This window comes from Cavia porcellus, unplaced genomic scaffold (assembly GCF_034190915.1).
Source record: "Cavia porcellus strain 051 isolate PalLab524CR breed Dunkin Hartley unplaced genomic scaffold, mCavPor4.1 scaffold_18, whole genome shotgun sequence".
NCBI classification, from domain to species: domain Eukaryota; kingdom Metazoa; phylum Chordata; class Mammalia; order Rodentia; family Caviidae; genus Cavia; species Cavia porcellus.
In genome coordinates, this window is record NW_026947501.1 from 68,767,912 (window position 1) to 68,790,392 (window position 22,481).

General features: G+C 51.0%; 1 protein-coding gene across 7 annotated transcripts in view; it reads left to right on the forward strand.

Moving 5' to 3' along the window:
• Positions 1-22,481, forward strand: part of Slc2a9 (solute carrier family 2 member 9) — a 138,445-nt gene that overhangs the window by 71,298 nt on the left and 44,666 nt on the right. For all 7 annotated transcript variants that reach the window (XM_013146559.3, XM_013146558.3, XM_013146562.3 and 4 more), the window contains 2 exons: positions 9,128-9,260; positions 18,877-19,064. In XM_013146559.3, coding sequence (XP_013002013.1) covers positions 9,128-9,260; positions 18,877-19,064 — 321 coding nt within the window. The remainder of the gene's footprint in view (positions 1-9,127; positions 9,261-18,876; positions 19,065-22,481) is intronic.

Below are 22,481 nucleotides of genomic sequence, written 5' to 3' on the forward strand. Positions count from 1 at the left end.
CTGAGTGAGCCCCACCTGTCTGGCTTGCTGCTCAGCCCAGCAAGTGCTAAGCTCACAGTGCAAACCAAACTGGCTCTCCCTTCTTCTCTTTCCCCCACAAACAACAACCAGGCTTTTGGTTCTAACCTATTTTTCCCCAGAAAATCTTGGATGGCTTTGATCTTAGATTACAGAAGAACAAATGTGGAGGTTAAAAATGTTAATCATGTTTCCAGTGTGAATGGGTGTATTTCTCGGGAGCAGAAGACTCACATTCTCTCCTTGATTTCTTATCCTGATAGTTTACCTCTTGAACAATTACCACTTCATTCCTGTTTAACTGCTATTAAACATACATTCTGGAAAGTAACTTTTGATTGACTTGTTCCAGTACCCTGACAGTTTGCCAGACAAACAAAACCAAACTTGAAAAAACAAAATTGGCTTCACATGCTGGTTGCCAACCTATTTCCCACCAAAGACAGCACAAAAGCCACAACCACAAGTGTATTAAAAAGAAAATAGAGGTGTCACAGGCGAGGAGCCCTAGTGCCATGCACATCAAAGGTAGCTCAGTCCAGAGCTGAAAGAGCCTTTCAGGTGTCCTCTAGGTGCCCCTCTCAGAGCCCCAAAGGAAGAAGAACAGTTTACCTGGGTGTCCAGGAAGGCTTCTTTTGAGGGGTGACCCTGGAGCTGAGATCCCAGTGACCAGAAGCAGCAAGACGACAAATGTACATTATGGGCAGTGAGGCTGGAAAGGCAGGGATTTCCTGGCTTTCCATCTGGAGAAAGTGCAGCGTGGCTGGGATTACTGCAGTGAACGGGGGCAGGAAGTGGGGTTCCCAGCAGTGGACAGGGGTCAGATGAGGCTAAAAAATGGTTCAGAGACTCCTGCCCTCATCCATCATTGCCCCTCCCCCGCAACAGTGGACATACAGGAAACTGCTTTTGAGCACTGGATAGCAGTAAGGGCAGGACAGAGATGAGACCAGAGAGGAGAAACACGTGAAGGGACCCTGCAGTGGCCCAGAAGGATTCACAGGCAAGTCCTGGAGAAGATGAGGGAGGGAGGAGACCACACACTGGGTCTCAGCACATTTCTCCTCATGTCTTGGGGAACAATGAAGAATCATCAAAATAAAAAGTAAAACAAGCAATATGTGGAGTTTGGATGCATCTGGAAATAGTTCCGTAGAATGATCTGCTGTGTGACTGTCGGGCAGAGCTCTCAACAATGGAGCTAGCAGAATAAAAGGTGTTCAAGACCCCTCAAGCCAGGCCATGGGGCTGCTAAAAACATGGACTGATTTCAAGGACTCCAGGGTGCTCAGAACCAAGCTCAGTGCTGCCCACAGGGATGGGGTGAGATGGGACTCTGGAACTGCTTACGTGAAATTCACAGGGACTGGTTTTCATAAAAAGTTATTGGACATAAAAATAAACAAGAAAATACAACCCATAGCTGAAGAAGCATCAATCAGTAGAATTATAATTAGAAATTTTGGAGATGCAAGAATTTTGGGGCTGCAATGTTAAAACAACTACTGTAGGCACATTCCATGTGGAATAGAAAGTAGAGGAAAATACAAACGTGATGAAGAGAATGAGAGATGTAAACACTCAAACTTCCAGAGATGAAAGCTGCAATACCCAATAGGGAACGCCTGCATTATGGGATTAGGGGTGCTTTACACTTTGTAGGACCAAAGGTTAGTACACTCCATGATGGCTCAATCGGAGTGTCCACAGTGAAACATGGAAAGAAAAAGGACCAGAAAAGATTCAGCTTGATGTGTAAAACCTAAAACACTACAACCAACATCACACTGGCCCATGGAGAATCAGACATTTCCTCAGATCTGAAACAGTAAGGGGATCACCTCTCTTCACTACCGTTCAGCGTTTTCCTGCAGGTCCCATCCTATATGATAAAGGGTGAAAGCTACCCAGAAAACACACAGGTCAGAAAGAACTAAAACTGTGCTTATTTACAGGTGGTACACTTTCTTCTATATGCATAGTAAATCCTAAACATTCAAAGGAAGATTTATTATAACTAATATGTTTATTCAATTTGCAAGATACAGTCAATAGACCAAAGTTAATTGTATTTTTATTTAGTAGGAATGAAAACTTAGAAGTGGAAAAAACAATTTGCAACAGCATTAAAATATGAAATAGGGACACATTTGTGAGAAATATGTGCAAGATATTACATGGAAAAAGACAGAACACGGTCGAAAGCAATTAAAGAAGTGGAGAGATATACCATGTTCAAAGAGTTAAAGACTTAACATCATTGAAAGATCAATTTTCCTCAAATTTATCCATGACTTCAGTGCAAGCCAGGAAGTTTTTAAAAATAAAAAATAGACAACCTCATTCTAAAACTTATATAGAAATTAAAAGTCCTAGGGGAACCAATTTTCAAAAGAAAAAAATAAGATCAGAGGTCCTGTACCACCCAACTTAAGATTTACAATAAAACTCTAGTTATCAGAACAGTGTATTATGGCAAAAAATAGGAAATAGGCCAATGGAACAGAATTGAGAGGCAGGCATATCTGATAAATGGATTTTTCAGCTTAGGCACAAGCAAGTCTGAGGCTTGGGCGGCTGTACAGGGAAAGTGAAGCCAGGAGATGTTGTCCGCGGGACTTGTTTAGCAAGAGTGGGAGGCGGAGGTGGCCTGGGCTCTCTGCTCCCACTTCTCCCTCCCAGAGGGTGGCCCTTTTATAAACTTTATTGTACTAGCACATATTTGCAATACATGAAGTTTGCATTCATCTCAGGGAGCAGGTGCCTGTACATAACACAGTTTGATTCTTTGTTATTCCTCTTTCTCTCCGCACCCACCTCCCTCCCCCATCCCTAGACCCCAATTCCCCATTTTCATTATAGACAATCTTTGTTTAACAATCAAATTCCATTCCTGCCACCAGATTGCCAATGAAATGATCGCTAAATGAAGAATTCTATACAGTGTGTACATTCCAAAGAACAAAGAAATGGTTGAAGGAATGCCAGCTTGATGCTTTTGCTTTGGTTTGCTTCACTTTTCATGGAGCACTGCAATATAGGACAGAATGTAAAACTACAGTACTGTACTGTGAGATCTACTATGCAGACATTACCATTCTGTACTGTAGAAGAAACCGCCATAAACCACACTGCTGCCACACTCCTGGGTGGTAGTCCAGGTGACAGTCAGTAAACAGGTGGGTTGTTAAGTGAGAACTAAGTGTGTGTTATGATGATGGTGGTGGTGATTAGTTTACCTGGGTGACACACATGCTTACATTCACTGGGGGTCTTTGGTCCGTGACCCAGGCACATCTTAAAGTCTCTCTCTTCCTCTCTCTCCTCCCATTCCCCTCCGCCTCTTGCATCCCTTCCCATTTGCAAAAGATCTACCTCTCTGTTTCCTTCTGTCAATCTTTTGTTTTGTTCTTTATTTACACTCTGCCTTACTTAAATGAGAGATACCACATGTATTTAAGCTGTGGTCTGATTTATGTCCCTTAGTTTATTTTCCAGGTATGTCTACTTTCCTACAAACGTCTTGAATTTATCTTTCTTTAGAGCCAAGTAGTACTGTATGATGTAATGGCTACCACATTTTCTTTTTTTTTTTTAATTTTATTTAAGGAGAAAAAAGAAAAAAAAAACAGAAAAAGGGTACAAGTCACACAGAATACCACATTTTCTTTATCCATTTGTCTGTTACTGGGCATACTGGCTGCTTCTACTTGTTAGCTATTATTACTTATGCTGCTATAAACATTGCCATGCATGCATCACTGTAAAATGAAGTATTTAGCTCTTTGGGAAGATATGTAAAAAGGGAATAACTGGGTCACATGGAATTTCTATCTTTAGTTCTCCGAGAAATCTCCTTACTGATTTGCATAATGTGTGTACCAGTTTACATTCCCACCGACCAAGTAGAGGGTCCCTTTTTGCCACAGCTAGCACATGTTATTATTTGGCTTTTTGGTCATAGTCATTATTTCTGGTATAAAATGCAATCTTAAAGTTGTTTTAATTTTTGTTTCTCTAACAACCAGGGTTGTTGAATATTTTTTCTTGTGTTTACTGGCCATTTGTACTTCTTCTGCGAAGCATCTATTCATTTCAGATGCTCATTTTTGTTTGAGTCTTTTATTTGGGGTGGTCTTAATGTTTTGAATTCTTTGTATATTTGAGATATTAGTCCTGTGGGAGACAAACAGCTGGCAGTGTTATTTCTCATACAATTGGAGTTTTGTTCAGAAAGTCTTTGCCTATACCTATGACTTCCGAATGTGCACAACTTTAAAGCCCCTACTTGTTCTAAGAAACTCACCCTACAAAGCATTGTTTTCTTCTTGAAGAACTCTGGAAGTGTTCTCCAGCTTCCAAACCTCATCATTTACCAAACCCACACCAGGAAATCTAGGGCCTCGTGAGTCCTGCTCTCAAAGCATTTATTTACATTCTGGTTTCTGTAGAAGGAACAGCACAGCCACCTAGTCTAAGCTCTTCATTTTCTTCTGGAAACAGAGGCAAGAAATGACATTATCATGGTAATTAGTGTGGTAATTAACATGGTAATTAACTTGCTATCACCCCAGGCCAGGCACATGTCAAACAAGCACTGGACTCATTCAATCACAACAGCCCTATAAAGCATTAGTCAGCTTTCCATTACTGTAGTAAAATATCTGAAATGACTTAAAAAGAGGAAAGGTTCATGCAGGCCCAACTGTTTTACACATTTCATTCCATACCAGGTGACCTTGTTGCTTTTGGTTCTGTGGTGAGCAGCACCTCATGGCAGGAATGCAAGGCAGAGCTGGCCCATTTGTCTCATGGCCAGAAACTGCAAAACAGTGGAAGAGACCAGCAACCCATGCCCTGTTCAAGGATGCATCCTGGTGACTTAAACCTTCCATTAAACCCACATTTTAAAGTTTCCACCACCTTCTAATAGAGCCAGACTGGGGGTAAGCCTTGAACACATGGCTCTGGGTAAAGTACAGGTACTTGGGATTATCCACATTTTTCAGAGGAGGAAAGTGAGACGTAGAAAACTTGGGTCATTTACCCTAGGTTACTTCACCAGCAAGCACCAGCTGGGTGGGAAGGCAGGTTCGCACATCCTTTCATTGCACCCACCACTCCCCAAGGCTTTGAGGTCTGTGGCTCAGGGAGCCCAGGTTCTCTCCTGAGGCTCCAGAGTCAGCTCTGCAAGTGCCCTGCCTCGTGGTCCCTGCACACTCACAGGTGGCCGGTGGGGTCTCGTGCAAGAGATCCCAGCACATGCAGCAGGCACTGAGGAAACATTTACCCAGTGCCCTGTTAACTGGGCTGAAGAGAGGTGTGTGTCCTCTAACTGTCTGCGGGAGACCCCTGCAGGAGTGCTGGGCTAAAGGCAGAAGCAAGTGTTTGCCAATCAGGCAGGAGAAGGCTCAGGTCTCCCAGTAGAGAGAGCCGTAAGTGCCAAGGCACAGTGGCATCAGGGAACAGGGCACTTGGAGCCACTGGAAACAGGGTCCATGCTGGGCTGCTCGCCTGCTGCCTTGCCATGCACTGCTGCCCTCTGACCTTCCTGGTCCTTTCTGGGAAGGTCCACAGTATGTGAAGGAGATTAAACGCACTAATCCCTGTGAAAATCAAGCTGTATCCCCAGAGTCAGAGGGAGGCTGAGCTGGTCCCCTGGGAAGGAGGGGGCCGTGTATGCTCACCAGTGTTCTACAGGAAAGGAGGAAGCCGCGAGCACATAGGCTGGAGCTCTCCATCCCCACAGGACCAAGTAACGGTGCCCAGAACTGGGTGGTGGGCATTCGGGCTCTGTCTCCAGCAGCTCCATATCTGGGCTGACTGGGAAGGGACAGAAGCCATGAAGAGTCGAGGCTGGACACGTGGAATGCCTGGCAACATGGTAGTGCTGGGTGAGCCCTCTGGTTCAGGAAGAGCAGGGGGCAGATGCTCTTGTCAGCATCGTTGCTGCACTTAGGACTGGAAGAAGTCTGGAAACACACAGCCTTCTCAGACTGGACCTGTGGCAAAGAGCTCCAAGGTCAGGACACCAGGTAGCTGGGCCTAAGCCACAGGAGGGGAGAGTACAGAAGCAGGAGGGGCGTGGCTCGGGCGCATACTGAGTACCGTGAGCCTGTCATCAAGCTCCTGAGAGGTAGGTTCCATGCAGCACCCACATGCCAGGGTCCCTGAGCTCAGGAGCCGCAGATCTGGCCTCAGTCCAGCTTTTGTGTTAGGATTTTGTTGTGTTAGGATTTAGGTTGACTGGACTGAGGCAAGATGGGAAAAGAACCATCATTCACTGAGTTCCTACCATGTTCCAGGTCCATGCCAGGAAATAAGCCCTCTCCTCTCACCACTGCCCTCCTAAAATAAATGCTATTTTCTGTTCTGATTTGCTAGCTGAGAAAACTGACTCGAGAAAGAATAGGTAGTATGTTCCAGGCCCCATTGGTACAAAGCAGCAGATGCAGAATTTGAACGAGGGTCTGCCATAAAATTGATTGCTTTTCTGTGGCCACAGGCTCCTGTGTTTCCAGCTAACATCTGAGGTCACAGAGCTCACTGGGAACCAGGTCCAGCCCTGGCCACTGAAAAAGCAAGCCTGACACCTTACAGATCCCCAGAATAGAGACGTTCAGAAGCCTGTTTGTGTGCTGGGGCCCTCTGCTAGTGCCAGCCTTAGGACAAGCGCCTGTCCTTGTTTTCCTTTGCACGCTGTCCGGAGGATGATGTTCTGACTACAGGTGACCCACAGGGAGGGACCACGGAGAGAAGCCTGGGAACAAAGCAGGCCATGTGTGTGGTTCTGACCAGTGTGACTCGGAAATCGGGACAATAGGTTCCAGGCTGGACACTTGCTTCATTGTTCTGTCTCACAGAGAGCGGTGGGAAGCTGACCCTTTGGCCTGGGGTTCTTGGGATCCTGTCATCACTGCGGTGAACCATCAGGCCCAGAACACACAGCAAAAACAGTCACTCTAGGATGACACATTGCTGTGATGAGTGGAGGGTCTCCATATTTTACTGGTTGGACAGTGAGCTCTAGGGTCCAGTGCAGAGATGGCCACAGACTGCTCCCGCATGCCCAGTGGGCAAGGTGGCCCACCACACTCCACCCAGGGCTCTGTAAAGCAGGCCCTTCCCTGGAGGGCTGCAGGGGATGGCATGGCCAGAGGGGCTCCATGAGCATTCACTGACCAGTGCTCTTCTGCAGTGAGACCCAGTTTGTGCCACAGCAGGACGCACCCAGACAGCTAACGAAGCCACCTTTCTTAGGTGGACACAGCTGTGTCAGTTTCATCCAGTGCAATAACTGACACATGCCTGCATCTGTCCTCGTACTGGGAACTCAATTCAGAGCCTCTGCTCTAAGCTACATCTTTTTATTGTTTCCTTTGAGACGAGGTCTCACTAAGTTGCTGAATTCCACAGGCTGGGCTTGAGTGAATATTCTAAAAACCACCAAGTCATGGATTGTAAAACTTGGTGGGCTTGAGTGAATATTCTAAAAACCACCAAGTCATGGATTGTAAAACCTGGTCCTTTCTGGGAAGGTCCACAGTGATGTGAAGGAGATTAAATGCACTAATCCCTTTGAAAATCAAGCTGTATCCCCAGAGTCAGATTAAAGTTTTATAAACTGCAGAGGCAATGACGCCGCGTCAGGCTTCCGCTTTAGTGGGTTGAGTTTCCACAGAATCAGCCAACTATGGATCAGAATATTCAGACCATACTGCATCTGTCCTGACCATGTGAGACCTTCTTTCTTGCACCATTCCCTAAATAATGCAGCGTAACAACTAGGTACATAGCATTTGCATAGTGCTGGGCATTGGTGCTTTAAAGTACCTGAGTACAGCCAGGCATAGTGGTGCATGCCTGTAACCTGCACTCGGAGCCCAGCCTGTGCAATTCACAAAGCCAGGCAACCACCAGCCTTACATAATTGGGGAATATTTTCTGACCCCCAAAGGAAGCCCCATGCCGTGAGCTCCTTTCCTGCTGTCTGCTCCCTCTGCCCTTGGCAGCCCCTACTTTGCTTGCTCCTTTTAGCTAGAGGTCCCCAAATGGAGCAGCCAGCCTTGATCTTGCCTGTCCTTCAGTTGGAAGCAGGACTGTGGAACTGACAGTGTTTTGTGAACAGACATCGGCTCTAGGTTCAGAAAGGAAGTGGACTAAAAGCACCGAGGAGACCAGGACTGGACCAGCCCTGGCCTCCACCCTTGGCAGGCCCCTTCTCATGCTGCTCTGCACTTCTGGGTCCCTGTAGCTCCACCCTGGCAGGGTCCTGGAACTCGCACAGGGTCTCTCAGGGACATACCAGGAACTTGGGGGGACCGCTGGCTTTCAACCCGCTTCCCCCGGGAACTGCCTAGAGGTCGATTCCTCCTCTCCCGGGTGCACAGTGAGGGCTTACTTGTAACCTGGGTAAGAAACCGGCAGAAAAGGAAGACCACCTCAGTGACATCGGTACTGGACTCCACCCTGCGGTTCTGTGGCATCGCAGGTGACTGTCACCATTCGCTGCTTGTCACCTCTCCTGTGTTTGCAAGCAAAGCTAAAGAGACGAGCACAGAGCTCCTTGAGTGGTGCCTGTTGGCCCCACAGTATGCCAGCACAAGAGATGCCCTCCTTCCCGGAGGTCAGCCTGCACCCCAGTTCTGTGCCCTGGGAAAGCCCTGGCCACTTTTCTTGTGGTGAGCTGGCCTTGTGCCGTGGCTTCACAGGCAGCACGATGATGGCACAGGCTTCCCCTCTGCACACCTGCTGGGTGCAGGTCACACCATCGAGGCATTGTGGGAGCCCTGCCAATGGCAGCACATGGCCGTGCTGAGGAGAGAAGAGCTCCGAGGACGCCCTCAGGCTCACCACAGTGGCCCACAGTCTGAAGTGTCAGCCCACCCTGGCACCCCCTAAGTGATGACCACCCTCAGCCACCTGCTTTCCAAAGTGGTGGCGCGCAGGTCACTGTCTCATGGGCACTCACTTGTGCATGGGAAATGCACTGTACCCAGGATGTGGCCTCCCTGGCTCCTGAGGTCATGCTGCCCAGGAAGCCTGCCAGAGTCACAACTGCTTTGCCCAGGGCCCAGGCTCCCAAGTGACCCATTTTCTTCTCCTGCAGGAGAGCACCTGGCCATACCTGTTTGGGATGATCATGGTCCCTGCCCTCATCCAGCTAGTGAGCCTTCCCTTTCTCCCCGACAGCCCACAATACCTGCTCTTTGAGAAACATGATGAGGCGGGAGCTGTGAAAGGTAAGGGACCTCTTTTTGTCACCCAGCTGCAGCCTGTGTGTGGGGCCGGGCCAGCCTGAGACTGGCCCAAAGGACACGGGAGGGGACGTCAGTCACCCTGATTCTTCTCTGTGGGCAGTGCTGGGTGCCCTGGGACACTTTCTCTTTTCACCTTCCCAACAGCTCTGCTATTGTGGAACAGAGAGGGAGCGGAGGGACACTGGTGAGCCTGGGACAGTCAGCCAGGCGCTCTCTGTGGCCAGTTCTCTCTTGCTGCCACCCCCTACGAGGAGGAACTCAGATTTCTTCCTAGCTTAGTTGTGTGTCTGCCGCCTTCTCTCCTTCTCTCTGTGCCCACCTCTCCTGTGTTTGCAAGCAGAGCAAAGGAGACGAGCGCAGAAGAGGCTGTTGTCACACGGGCGCCAAGCTGAGGGTGTCCACCTAGTGACCCAGGACATTCCCAAGCAAGCCTCACTGAGGAGGCAGAAGTGCGCTCATGGTCAGAAGAGGAAAGCGAAGCTCGCAATGGGCTGGGGGCAGTCTCGGGGGTCCCTTCAGCCCCTGTGCTAGAGAGCTGGGTCCAGCTCAGAGCAGGACTTTGAGGAATCAGAAGCATTCAACAGAGGCCTGAAAGAGCAAAACGCTTTTGCCCTGGAGATACACAGCGTCAAAGGCATAATCCCTTTCCTGTCTCTCAGCCAGCAGCACCGTGGTTAAGTACCAGCTCGGCCACCTCGTGTTGGATGATTCTTTTAACCTTCCTGAACCAGCACTCCCTGGTCTGCCAAAAGGAAATGACATAAACCTCCCTTGCCCACCTGCTGAGAGGTATAAATTAGACAAAGTACTTGAGATGTGAAATATTATCTGCTGTCATTTTTCTTGAGGACTCTAGGCGCTTTTTCCCCCGTCACGTCTTGTAATCTACATTTCACTAGTGCTCATAACCAGGAAAAACCATAAGGAAGCATATATAATCTGTGCGGCATCTTTTAGAACTCCTGCCACCTGAGTGTTTTCTAAGTCAACAAATGGTACAGTGGCCTGCAAGTGTCGCCTCTGTTCGCATCTTTCTAGCAGGTTATGGCTCAGGTCCATTTTCTCGTGAACCTCTCCTTAAAGTGAAGGCAGAAGACAGTGTCGTCACTTTCATTTTGTGAAGGTAGAAGCTGAAGCTTCCGGGGTTGGGAGACCTCACTTGCCCAAGGCTATGGTTTTTATAAAGGTGTGTAGAGGTTTGAAGATGTGGTGGCCACTATGGCCCTTCTGTCAGTACAGTGGCCGTATACACCGACACTCACCTGCTATTTGAGGTGGCATTTGGATGGGAGTCCCTCTCTTCCTGGAATCCTTAGTCCATCTTCACCAGCAGTGAGCTACAAAAGGGCTGGGGCCGCAAGGTGATTTTCCTGCTCCCCTAGTTATGCACAGGGGGACACTGGAGAGGGGAAGATGTGGTTGCTTTGTGACTTCTGTGTGGTCAGATGGGGAGAACCATGCCAAAGCGGGGCTTCTGGTGCTAATCAGAAGAGAGACTCTGGGGAAAAGCTGGTGGCTGAGAAAGAGCCCAGGAGACCTGACTCCAGAAGGCAGCTGGACTTGTTAGAAGAAAGCGAATCCTCCACAGAAATGCCATTCCTCTTGACCTGGCCAATTTATTAATATTAATTATTGCTGCTCTGTACCATGTCAGGCTGGTCCTCTCGGCACTCTGTAGCATCTGCACACTTCTAGAAGGCTGGTTTGCCTTAGAGATCCATGTCCACCTATCTTAGTGCTCAGTGCTAGGGTGATCATCAAGGTCCTCCTTGGATGCTGCCAGTGATGGGGAGTTCATTACTCCAAACCCCAGTTCCATCCTTGAGTTCTTCCTCCAAGCAGTTCTTCCTCAGGCCAAGCTAATCCTGCTCCACAGTTCCCACCTGCAGGCAGACAGGGACACAAAGGCAGTCACCCCACCTTCAGCCCCTCCACCCTGAGCACCTGATCCACACTAAACATCAGCAATGATGAGCAGGGCTCAGTCACCCTTGCCCGGTGTGGTCTCAACAGCTGCTGTATACCAGGCCCTAGGTAAGACCCAGCCTCTGCCGAGAAACATCCCAAGCCCCACCATAGCTGCCTGAGCTGATAGGACCAGGCCAGGACAGAGGCTGCCGCTGGTGGCTGCCCTTCCCTGAAGCAGCACTTCCTGACCTACACTGTGTGCAGCGTCCTGCACCTTCATGAGTGGCCTTCGGCTCCAGATACAGATTCCTGGCCTCCACCTAAAAATGGGTGGGAAGGAAACACAGTTCCTGCAGGCCCAGGTGGAAAAGTGGCCAAAGGCAGATACCCCTCTCCAGACCTCCCATGCTTCCCAGATATAGGAACCCAGTGCTGGAATCACAGCTGGACCCTCGCCTCACTGTGATGAGAAGTCAGGGCTGGTGGCGTCTTCCGGGAACAAAGGATGGGGAATGAAGGAGCGAGGAAGGGAAAAGGGGAAGGAGGAAGAGGGAGGACAGTAGTTCAGGGGCTGGAAGCTCTGTTTCTAAGCCCCCGGCGTGGACTCCCCTCTGCCTCCGGGGCTGCAGCCCTGCCCCGAGGATGCTGGAGGTGATCAGGTTTGGCCGATGCCGTGGCGTGGGGCTTCACAGTGGGATTTGTTTACCAGAGAAGAGGAAGAGCCCAGCATATGCTCTTCCCGTCAGTACTCAGACGCAGTGCACAGGCTGCCGCCTGCCACCATGGAGAGACACCACCCAGCACCCGACTCTACCAGCACCCATCCCATGTCCCACACTTCTGGCCCCCAGACCATAAGAAATGAGCACCTCAGTTTAAGTCCCAGTCTCCAGGGTCATAACTGGGCATCAGCGGGGACACCTCAGGGGTGCCTAATCTGAGCTCATCCACGTATGGCTGAGTGACGGTCACAGCCTCCTCTGCTGTCCCCTGGACAGTCAGTACAAACACAGAGGGGAGCCAGGTTCCCCACACCGCACCGTGCCTCTCCACACCCTGGGTGCTCTCCGCAGCCCAGATGTCCCCCAGCCCTGTGCGGTGCAGTGTTAGTGCCCTTGAGGATGGGGGCTGGCAAAATGTTTTCTTACCTGGGAGAGAGTATTTCTAATTTGAACTATTTTAAAGCTTCCCGGAGTTGCTTCTTTACTTCAGTTGCTATCATTTCAGATATTTCAGGTGTGTGGCTTATATTTTCTTCTATGTATGTGGCTCCTAGGCTTTCTTGGGATGGGATGGAAGTTTGAGATTGCATTTTGGTCTTTCGTCTTGTCATTTTCCTATATTTCTATGTTTCGAGTGATGTTCCAAAGCTTTCCCTGGGCCTGCTGGAAATCACCTCCTACACCCTCGGCCCCTGGGATTGAATGGAGGTTGCTGAGCATGGTCCAGTCAGGCCCACAGGACCTCCCATGCCACCTCTGGTGTTCCAGGAAGCTGGGTGGGCTCCCAACCACTGTGGATGAAGGTCCAAAGCTCTCCCTAGGCAAGCACTGATGCGCTAGAATTAACTTCACGTGCCCTCAGCTCCCCTGATTGAAGAAGTTCGCTGGGCATGGCCCAGCTAGGCCTGCAAAACCTGCAAAGCCCAGTCTAGTGTGGCTGGAAGCTGGGCAGGCACTTAACCACTGGGAGCAATGATCTTAAACTCTCCCTGGGCTGATGCTGGTGTGCTGGAACTCACCTCCGGCAGCTCCAGTTTCCTGGATTGAAAAATGACTGACAAAATGTTACCCCGACTTCCATTCTGGGATCACTGGGGAAGATTCCCCACAGAAGTGCAGAAGTCCAGTAGAACCGTCCCTGGTCCCCACCCCCCCAGGAAGTGATTCACACTGTCTCAGCCTCCTATACCTGCAACTGCCGACCCAGGCCTCACCTGAGGCTCCACCCACAGGACCCCTACTGCTGACTGCAGACCAGTCCTTGTGTCTTCTCCCCTGCTCACCTGGAGGGGAACAGATTACAGGTGTGGTGGTGCACACCTGTCATCCCAGTACTTGGGAGGCTGAGGCCAGCCTGGACTACATACCCTGTCTCAAAAACACCTCCCCCCAAAAAAAGGCATTGACACTGCAGAAGCGGGTAAGGTCAGGTGGTTTAAGCTTTGGCCTTGAAGGTGACAGCTCGGAAATGAGTGTCACTGAGCATCGTGTATGAGGTGTAACAAGACTGCCGGGCTCAGCGCTTTCCGCATTGGTTCTGCAGCCCCAGGGAGACCTTCAGGCTGGAGCTGAATGTAGCCAGTAACTTCCATCTCCCCAGTGTTAGTCAGTTGTTCCGAAAAAGTTAGTAGAAGGTGTTGCCTTTCTGTATTTTAACCACCATTTAGCAAAACCCACTGAAATGATTCACCTGGGCGGGAATACTTTTAGAACAGTTTGGGAGGCTTTATTTGAATAGGCAAATATGAGATTTTTTGGCCATGACCTCAGTGCACCACCAAACCTGATGGTGATAGAAGGATTTCCACACAGCACTCTTGAAAAGCTCGCTCCTGTTAAAAAGGTCATCTTGATGTCAAAGCGATCGATTAATTCTGTCTTACATTTTAAAATCTCCGCTGGGCAGTACCCTGTCACTGGCCATTGAGGGTGGGCTTGTCCCAGGGGCAGAGTGGCAGTCTGTGACTGCCCTGTTTTGTGTGTTAGCTTTTTCTCTAATCTGTGGTTCCTCTGGGAGGATTCTTTATAAACCAATGGTGGGTGTTTCAGGGTTAATTCCATTCAAACCACACACTTCCGTTCCCGAGTTCACCAACCAGTAAATTGCACAGACGAACTTCAGTGTATTATTCTCTGCCCAGGTGAAGGGAGATGAAGGGTGCCCTGGGGGCTCCTCTTCAAGCTGAGGTCTCCTATGCCCCCTCCCTGCAAAAGCTCCAGGTCCAGCTGATGGTCACATATGATAAAGCTGTAACCCCAGTATTAGGGCTTTTGGGGATGTGCTGCCTGTAAACCATTGCCCTGGGCATCTTGGGCTCCCAGTATCACCCTGACCCCACCTCATCATGACAAGGCCACATCTGTCTGTGATTCTGTCTCACTCCCCTACCTATAGGGACCAGAGTCATAGGGCCGGGGTCCCTGGTCCTCCCACATGGACTCACCTGAACTCCATCCTCACCATCCTAGCAGACTCATACCAAAGACTACATCCACAGGTACCAGGGTCCCACACACACTGGGGACACAATCCAACTCCCAACAGAAAGATGTAGCATTTTCCATCTATGGTCCAGCCGCAGAGAGGAGGCAGGGAGGACAGGAGAATGGAGAAGAGGGAGGATGGGGGTACCTATGGTCATGGTTGGTGCAGTTCTTCATCAGTCAAAGCCAGCTGGTGTCCTCATGACACTGAGTATAATGACAGTTATAACACTGATGGCCCCAGTGTGATCACACCCATTTACAGAGGAGGACACTGAGGCACAGAAAGATTCAGAACTCTCCCAGCATCATGCTGAGGAGCAGGTGATGGTGCCAGGGTTTAAACCCAGGCAACGTGGTCCTGAGCCGACCTCTCTGCCACCACAGCGCCCGATCAGGTCATAGGTGCGGGTGGGCTTTGCAGGTGTTGTTTCACTATGTGGCCACAGGCTACAGTCAGGACCCCCCACGGTGGCCTGTCTGTCTCCTTCCTCCTTCCCTTCTACCTCTGCACATTGTGCCTGCAGGATTCAGAATTTTGCTGGGGTTTGAGGACCCAAATCTGACCATGGTCAACTCCTGATTCTCTTTCTGAGCCTACCAGGCACAGTCAGCCAGGCCATGGATCTGGAAAACTTCAGAGCTGAGAGTTGGTCCCGTCAAAACCCCCACCTTTCTTTACTCCCAGGATTGGCAGTAAAGCCCAGGCTTGGGCTGGTGGAAGGCAGGGAGCAGCGATCCATGGCAGTGAAGGGCAGGAACTCCAGGGAAGTGTTGGGGCCGAGTTGTGTCCCACTGAGTTCCTACAGAAACCCTAAGCTGTGGGACACACTGGAGATGAGGTTGGCTGAGCTCTTCAGGCTGGGGCTGAAGCGCTGGTGCTTTCTAAGAAGCAAGAAACAGCAGAGTTCTCTGGGCCCAGTGAGTGCTGCGTCCAGTGGGCAGCTGGCTGGGAGATGAGCGGTCCCCCATAATGACCCTACACCTCTGTCTGGTCCCTGCCCTCACTTCATGAAGAATGAAGAAGTGGGGCTCACAGCGGAAAGTAGGGACATCAAGACCGGTAGGGTCTGCACTGAGGGTGCACGGAAGGTGTGGCAAATGCAGAAGCAGCAGAAAAGCTGTCCTGACGGCAGAGGAACTGCAAGATGGGGGACACGAGTGGGCGCCCACGGGGTCTGGGACTGATTCATGCTTATAAGGGTTTTCTAAAAAGACCTGTTCTACTGATCGACATGTAGGCCACCGGGGCCTTAGCCTTTGTTTCCGGGAAGGGGACAGTTCAGTTGGGGATGACGGACATGCAGTCAGTGTGAGTAACATTTTCACCAGGAGCCTCATGCATATGGGAGGGTAACATTCCTCTAGCACACAGCACCTAAAAAGCATGTGATGACTACAGTGTCACCAGATGAGTCTTGCCCTGTGGGCTCTTTGTGTGTGTGTGTGTGTGTGTGTGTGTGCCCCTCTAATCTGCCCCTACATGAAGACACAGCAGGAAGCAGCCATCTACACACTAGGAAGTGGCCCCGCCAGAAAGCACCCTGGTCTTGGGCTTCCAGCATCAGGAACAGAGTGAGAGGAAATGTCCATCATTTAAGCCCGGTCTGTGCAGGGAGAACCGTGCAGCCAGGTGCTTCCATTCCTTCCAGACCCCACAGCCATCCCACTGTCCTGGGGGGTCATGGCCTGTGATGTCCACGGGGCCTAGCTAGTGCGTGCCTAAAGCACCCATCTTCACTGCTGCACTCCAGGAAGGCCTGGGCTTTCTTGGACCTTTAGAGGATTCCAATGGGCCTCAGTGATGGCTGACATCTCCAGACATCACTGTTCCAGTGCCGTCCCTGTCCCAGACCTGAGGGCACAGGACAGAGGGAGGATGACCCACCCATCCAAGGTGTCGCAGCCAGAATGCCACAGGCTGGGCTCCACCAGCAGCCTGGGTCAGCTGTGTGCAGAGGCCTTAACTTAAAGTCTCCCACCCTGTCCCTTCCCGACCCTCAGATGCACCCCCAAATCATCTCCCCATCTCACGTTTGGCACCGAATTGGCTTTATTCTGCCAAGTCTCCTTGTGAGGCTCCCAGTCCCTGTAGGCAGCAGCCTTGGTGTTGCATACATGGCAGAGCGTGCCAAGCTCCACCCAGGAGCAATCATCCTGCCACGGAGATGTGGGTGACTTCGGCCCTACCTCACCCACAAGCCTTCTGAGGCTGGAGAGAGATTGGTCAGAGAGAGTAGCCCAGGGAGAATCAGACCTGTGACTAATATCCTGGGTTCTGTCTGTGTTTCTGATTTCCACGGAGACACCCCCAGAGTGCACCTAGGAAATGCTGGCGCAGGGACAACATCTATGCAAGATCTGTAGCTCCTGCTCCTTCAGCTCCTGTGTAGGCCATGCCCGGAACATAGTAGCTGCTCAGTAAATGTATACTGAGAGTCCACTGTGAGTGAGGCCATGAGAAAGTGGGCCCAACCCCCAGGAGGGAGGGAGGGAGCCGTGGGGAAGGGACTGACCTGGCAGTCAGCAGGTGGACCGTGGCCCTGGGCCTGCATCTGCGGAGACAGGCTGTACCCTAACAGAGGGGCAGAGGGAGAGGCTGAAGCCAGGAAGCGTGATGCTGGGGGAGGTTACAGGGGTGCCGGGAGGGTGCTGGGGAGGGTGCTGAGGGTGCTGTGGGCAGTGCTTGGGGGAGGCTACAGGGGGCCACCTCTGGAGAGGAGATTTTTGGTAGTCTCTTTTGAATGTCACAACTGAGAGCTACTGGCACTGAGTGGGCAGAGGCCAGCAACACTGATAAACATGACCCAGTGCACAGGACCCCACAGCGGAGCCATCCGGCCAAGGCAGTCTCAGTATTCAGTGGATGTGTTACAACCTGGGTGTCCAAACCAGAGGCAGGGTAAAGCAAGCAGAGGTGATCTGCTGTGTGCCCAGGGATCTGCTGGTAGGAAGCCTGCCCTTCTATAAGCAATCAGAGTTTGAAAGAAAATGTGGGAGTCCAACTCTCTGCTTGCCTGGACTGTACTGCGGGAAGAGAACTGTCCTGGGCCACATACGATGTACAGAATATAGTTCATGTGGACAGGCAGCAAAGCTTTCTCCATCTGAAATGTTTTCATTATAACATTTATAAAAGGAGGCCAGGCAGCCTGTGGCCTGCAGGTTGGTAGCGCCTGTCGAAGACAATTAGAAATTTTAAGATGAAGAAAGACTACCTCCAGGCAGCTCTGCGAAGGGCTGAACCCTGAGCTTGGCTGAGAGCCTCCTTCAAATAAAGTGAAAAGGGGGAGGAAAAGGCTCTCAGGCTCGCCTTGCTTTATCACGGGAACACACACGTGAGGGAGGGGAGAAATATTTTCCTGTGCCCTCCCAATTCTGGAACTGTGTTATCACAGAGACATTGCATTTTGAAGTTTGAAGCAATGTTAGAAAAACAGATTCCATGCATGGGCAGAGATGTTACTCACCCAGCTACTGCTCTCCCTGAGCCTCCGGCCATGCTGGAAAAGCATGAGCTCATAGGTTGCAAAGAGACATTCTACAATTTTCAGTAGAAGGATAGACCTTTCCAAAGCCTTAGTGTGAGTCAGGAACAAGTGTAACAGCTTTTTTTTTTCCTACTTAAAATGAACAATTTTACTTGCCCTGTGGTGTGGAGCAGTCATTAAGGACGCTACCTGCTGGGTCTGGGCTGGACTGTCCCCCGGAACCCTGGAGATGGCTCTCTTTCCCCCATAGGAAGAAGAATGTCAGAGAGCAGAATGTTTAAATCCTTGCTCTAAGCTGATAATGATCTAGGGTCTAATCAGCAGTCCACCCAGCAGTCCTCAGGGAGGGAGGTTGATATAATTAAGGTCTCAGCAAATACGCAGGTGTTTCAGAGGCTGGAAATCTGCAGTATTCTGGAAATAGTGTAAATCTCGAGGAGGAGTTTGAGCCCTGGGAAGAGACAGTCTTTAAAATGATTGCTGTTCATGGTATCTTTGTTCCTGGGGGACACATGGAAAGACCTGGAAGGTCATTAGGTTCAATCTTCCTTCCTGTGACAGATCCGACTCCAGGGCGTCCACTTGGATCCTGGCCAAGCAGGATGGCAGCTCTCTCTGGATGCCCCAGTGAGCAGGAGCAGGGGCCCAGGCAGACAGGGGCCCAGTGAGTTCTCCCTGCGTAGGGGATGCCCTGATTCTGGGGTTAAGGTGCCTGATACCATGTGCAATTGTTACAGCAGCCATGGAGGCAGCAGTGGTCACAAAGGACAACTAGGAACCCGGTTGTCCCTGGTAGAGATGGTCTGAACCCCAGGCATGCTCCGCTTTGCCATGGAGGTGATGAGGAGAACGGGTGCTCTCCCAGCCAGCTGGGTGACCTCAGGCAGGCACTTTGGATTCCAAGGTTTCAAAGGCCCCCGACAAGGTGGAGGCTGTGTCCCTTCAGTGCCAGTCTGAGATATGGCAGGCATTCTACCTGTGCCCTGATTACAGCCTTTCAGAAGTTCCTGGGCAAAGCAGATGTCTCCCGAGTGATGGAGGAGGTCCTGGCTGAGAGCCGTGTGCAGAGGAACATCCACCTGGTGTCCGTCCTGGAGCTGCTGAGGGCTCCCTTCGTCCGCTGCCAGGTCATCACTGTGGTCATCACCATGGCCTGCTACCAGCTCTGCGGCCTCAATGCAGTGAGTATCAAGCTATGGGCTGGAGGACTTAGAGGGGAGCAGTGTTGGCCCCTATGTGCCCCAGTTTCAGTCTCGGCTCTGCCAGTCTCCACTAGCTCCATGCCACTGAGCAGCCGTGAATGTGACAGATTCTTTGTCTCCTCATCTGTAGAGTGGAACAGTGCCATCCACATAGGAAACCCACACCAAGTGTTGGGCAGCTGGCATGAGACATTTATACCTTCAGAGACACTGTCTACCATTCTCATTATTTATTCCTTGAAATGCTTAAAATTCATATGTCACTGAAATGAGCACGTAGGAAGGCATACATGTGAGACCATGAGATTATTTTGGTAAGAGGTCTATGCCAGCTCATGATTTCAGAGGGGTCAGTCCATGGTCCACTGGCTCAAGGCAGAAATGGCAGGGTAGAGGAAAGCCATTCAGTTCTTGACATCTGGGAAGCAGAGGAGGGTGGGAGCCCAGGAGGGAAAGACCAGAGATATGATAGAGCCCCAAGATCAAGGCTCTAGTACCCACCAGACACACCCCGAAGTATGCTTTCCTGATCCCCCAGTCCGCTCAAGCTGATCGAGTTGAAAGGATGATAAACCATCATAGTGATCTTGGCTAGGCTGGCTTCGACTTGCCCATTTGCCTTGAGAAAACGTCAATGTTTTCTGTTAAGTTTCCTGGTTCCTGCGCTGAGGACCTCTCTCCAGGGAGTCCCAGCCCTCTGCTGGACGTGGCCATTTCTTCCATCTCCAGGGCTCCAGAAGTAGAATTCCTGAATGTGAGAAATAAGGAGGCAGATGCCATAGGGTCATCGTCACTACTGTTGCTCCTGAAAAATGGAATAGATGTCTTCGGGATGGTGACCGTGGGGAGGTCATGGTGGCCTTCATCTGCTGGTTTCGGATATTGTGACATAGTCTTCCATGCTCTGCCTGGTTTCTTGGTTCTCATCTCATGAGCTTCTATGATTTACTCCTCCTTGCTCCATCTCCTACCTCAGGAGCAGCCAGCTGGCTGGCCCTGCTCCTCCCCTGAGTGGAGACGGTGAGGAATCATTTCCTAAGACTCAGCTGTGGAGTCTCAACGAACGCACTGAGTCTGTGCTTACTAAGACGTGGCGATGGAAAGGCGTGGCGTTTGTGCTGGGAGTGCTGTACAAGCTGGACTGAGGGCCCCCATTTTCCCACCCTGCAAGACCTAATAAGTTGCATCAGGGAAAAACTGCAAGTCCTGCATCTTCACTTCTGCAGCCAGCCCTGGTACATGTCAGCTGCAGAGAGCACAGAACAGAGTCAGAAGGCCAGCTTCCGGTCCCCGTGTGACCACGAGCTGGCAGGAAGGAGCCAGGCCAGGAGCTCCTGTACCTGGCCCAGTAATTTGGGCCACAGTGATAATCAAGTCACTGAGGAACCTGCATAAGCCCGACCCAGGAGCTGCCCACAGCCCCGCCGTTAGGAACAGACACCAGACTCTTTTTCAGAACCGCAGAGCTGGGAATAACAGAAAAGTAGTTAGACCAGCTGTTTGATTCTAATGTCCAAATGCCGAAGGCTGGAGCACAGAGAATCCTGTCATTCCTCACAGCATCCCCATGCATGTCCCTTGAACTGTCCCCAGTTTACTCCCAGGCAACCTCCGGGACAAGTCCCACTTGCTCTGTGCTTTATGTTCAGCAGGTTGGTGGCCCCTGCCAGCCTCTGCACCCGACCTGGCTGTCTCTCCCTGTACTGCTGCCCTTTACTCCAAATCCCTGAGGCCAAGGAGCAAGTTAACCCGACTGCAGCTACCAACACTGTCCTTGAGGACTTGCTCTGCGCCTTGGTTTTACCAGAAACTACTCAGAGACACGGTCCGTCCTTTGAGATGTCTGACAATACTGCCAGCCACCGTCCCATGTGCCACCTGGCTCCTGCTCTGAGCAGTCCTGCAGGGTCAGCAGTGCTGCCCTCATTTTCCACACAAAGAAGCTGTGGCTTGCACAAGGTCCCAGGGTGGCAGTGGCAGACTCACACCCCTGGTGGCAAGTGGCATTCGCACACCCGGGACCAAGCCAGCATTTCCCAGCCCCAGACCTTCCACAGGTGGGGACAGGAAAGTCTTTGTCTTGGAGCTAAAGGCTGCGCAGCCACATCCTTGGCCTCTACACACTTGGCCAGTTGCTCCCCACCACCTGTGACACCCAAAAATGTGTCCCAGTATCACTAAATATCCCCGGAGGCAAGGTCACCCTCAGCTGAGAACCACTGTATGAACCAAACATTACCCATGGCTCCTACCCAAATGCTGGAGTCTGTTAGTGGTTTCCTTGTTCTTGAGTGATTGCACAAAAGTTGGGCTTCCAATTATTTCTAAATTCCTTTTCAGTTATTGTATTGATCCTCTCTCCCCTACCTCTCACCCCCACCCCACCCCCGTTCTTGAAATAGCTTTCAAATTTTATCTAAAATTAGACCTGTCACTTAAAGTCACTTGTCTCTGGAAGCCTCCTCCCTGCTGGGCAGCCTGTCTCCATGGAGCCTGACTCACTTGTCTTTGAGGCAGACAGCGACCCCTGCCCCAGATGGAGGCACAGGGATTGGAACCTCCAAAGCTTCTCCCAGCCTGGCCAGAGCCCCTCACTCCTCCAGGGCAGAGGCCGTGTGTCACTGCCCCTGAGTCTCCAGTTCACACAGTGGCTCCCCACACAGCAGGGCACAGGTGTTCAGGAATGGAAAGAAGCCCGGATGCGATCAGGGCAGAGACCAGGAGCTGTGTCTGCCAAGTTTTTACAGGCTGCAGGTTGGACCCATGCCAAGTGTCACCATGCCTGTTAACTCTGCTATCTCAGCTTCATTGTTTAAGAAACACCTGGCAGATTAGCACAGCTGGGGCCCGGAAGTGTCTGGGTGGGCGTGGCGATGTGGCCTCCAGTGTTACCGCGTGCAGCTCCTAGGGCTTCTGAAATGCCAGTCCCTTCCACCACAGGCCTGGGAGCTTCAGAAATGAGTGCTCTGCACTGTGGATGTGACAGCAGAGATGTTCTCACCCCAAGATTTCTGCAAAGAAGGCAGGTGCGAAGAGCATGCTCCTTATTCACAGGAACCTTAAACCCCATTTCTGCCAAGAATGCACTCCAAGAACTGTGAGCAGTGGTTTGAACTAGTATCTCCAGGTGCGCCCGTGGCCCTTGGAAGACTTCCTCTCTCCACTAAAACTCAGCCAGCTGTCCACAGGCCTAGGGCCCGTGCCTTCCCCCAGTGCACTGGTCATTTCTGCTGAACAAATGCTGCTCACAAGACACATCTGCACAAACCAGAGACCAAGTTCCGCAGAAGCTGGCCTGACCGGCTGTGAGCAGTGAACCGCAGGTCTCTGCTGATGATAATAATGGGGCTGTTGCACCTCCCAGGGCTGCAGAAGGTTTCTCAGGGTTCAGGCTCA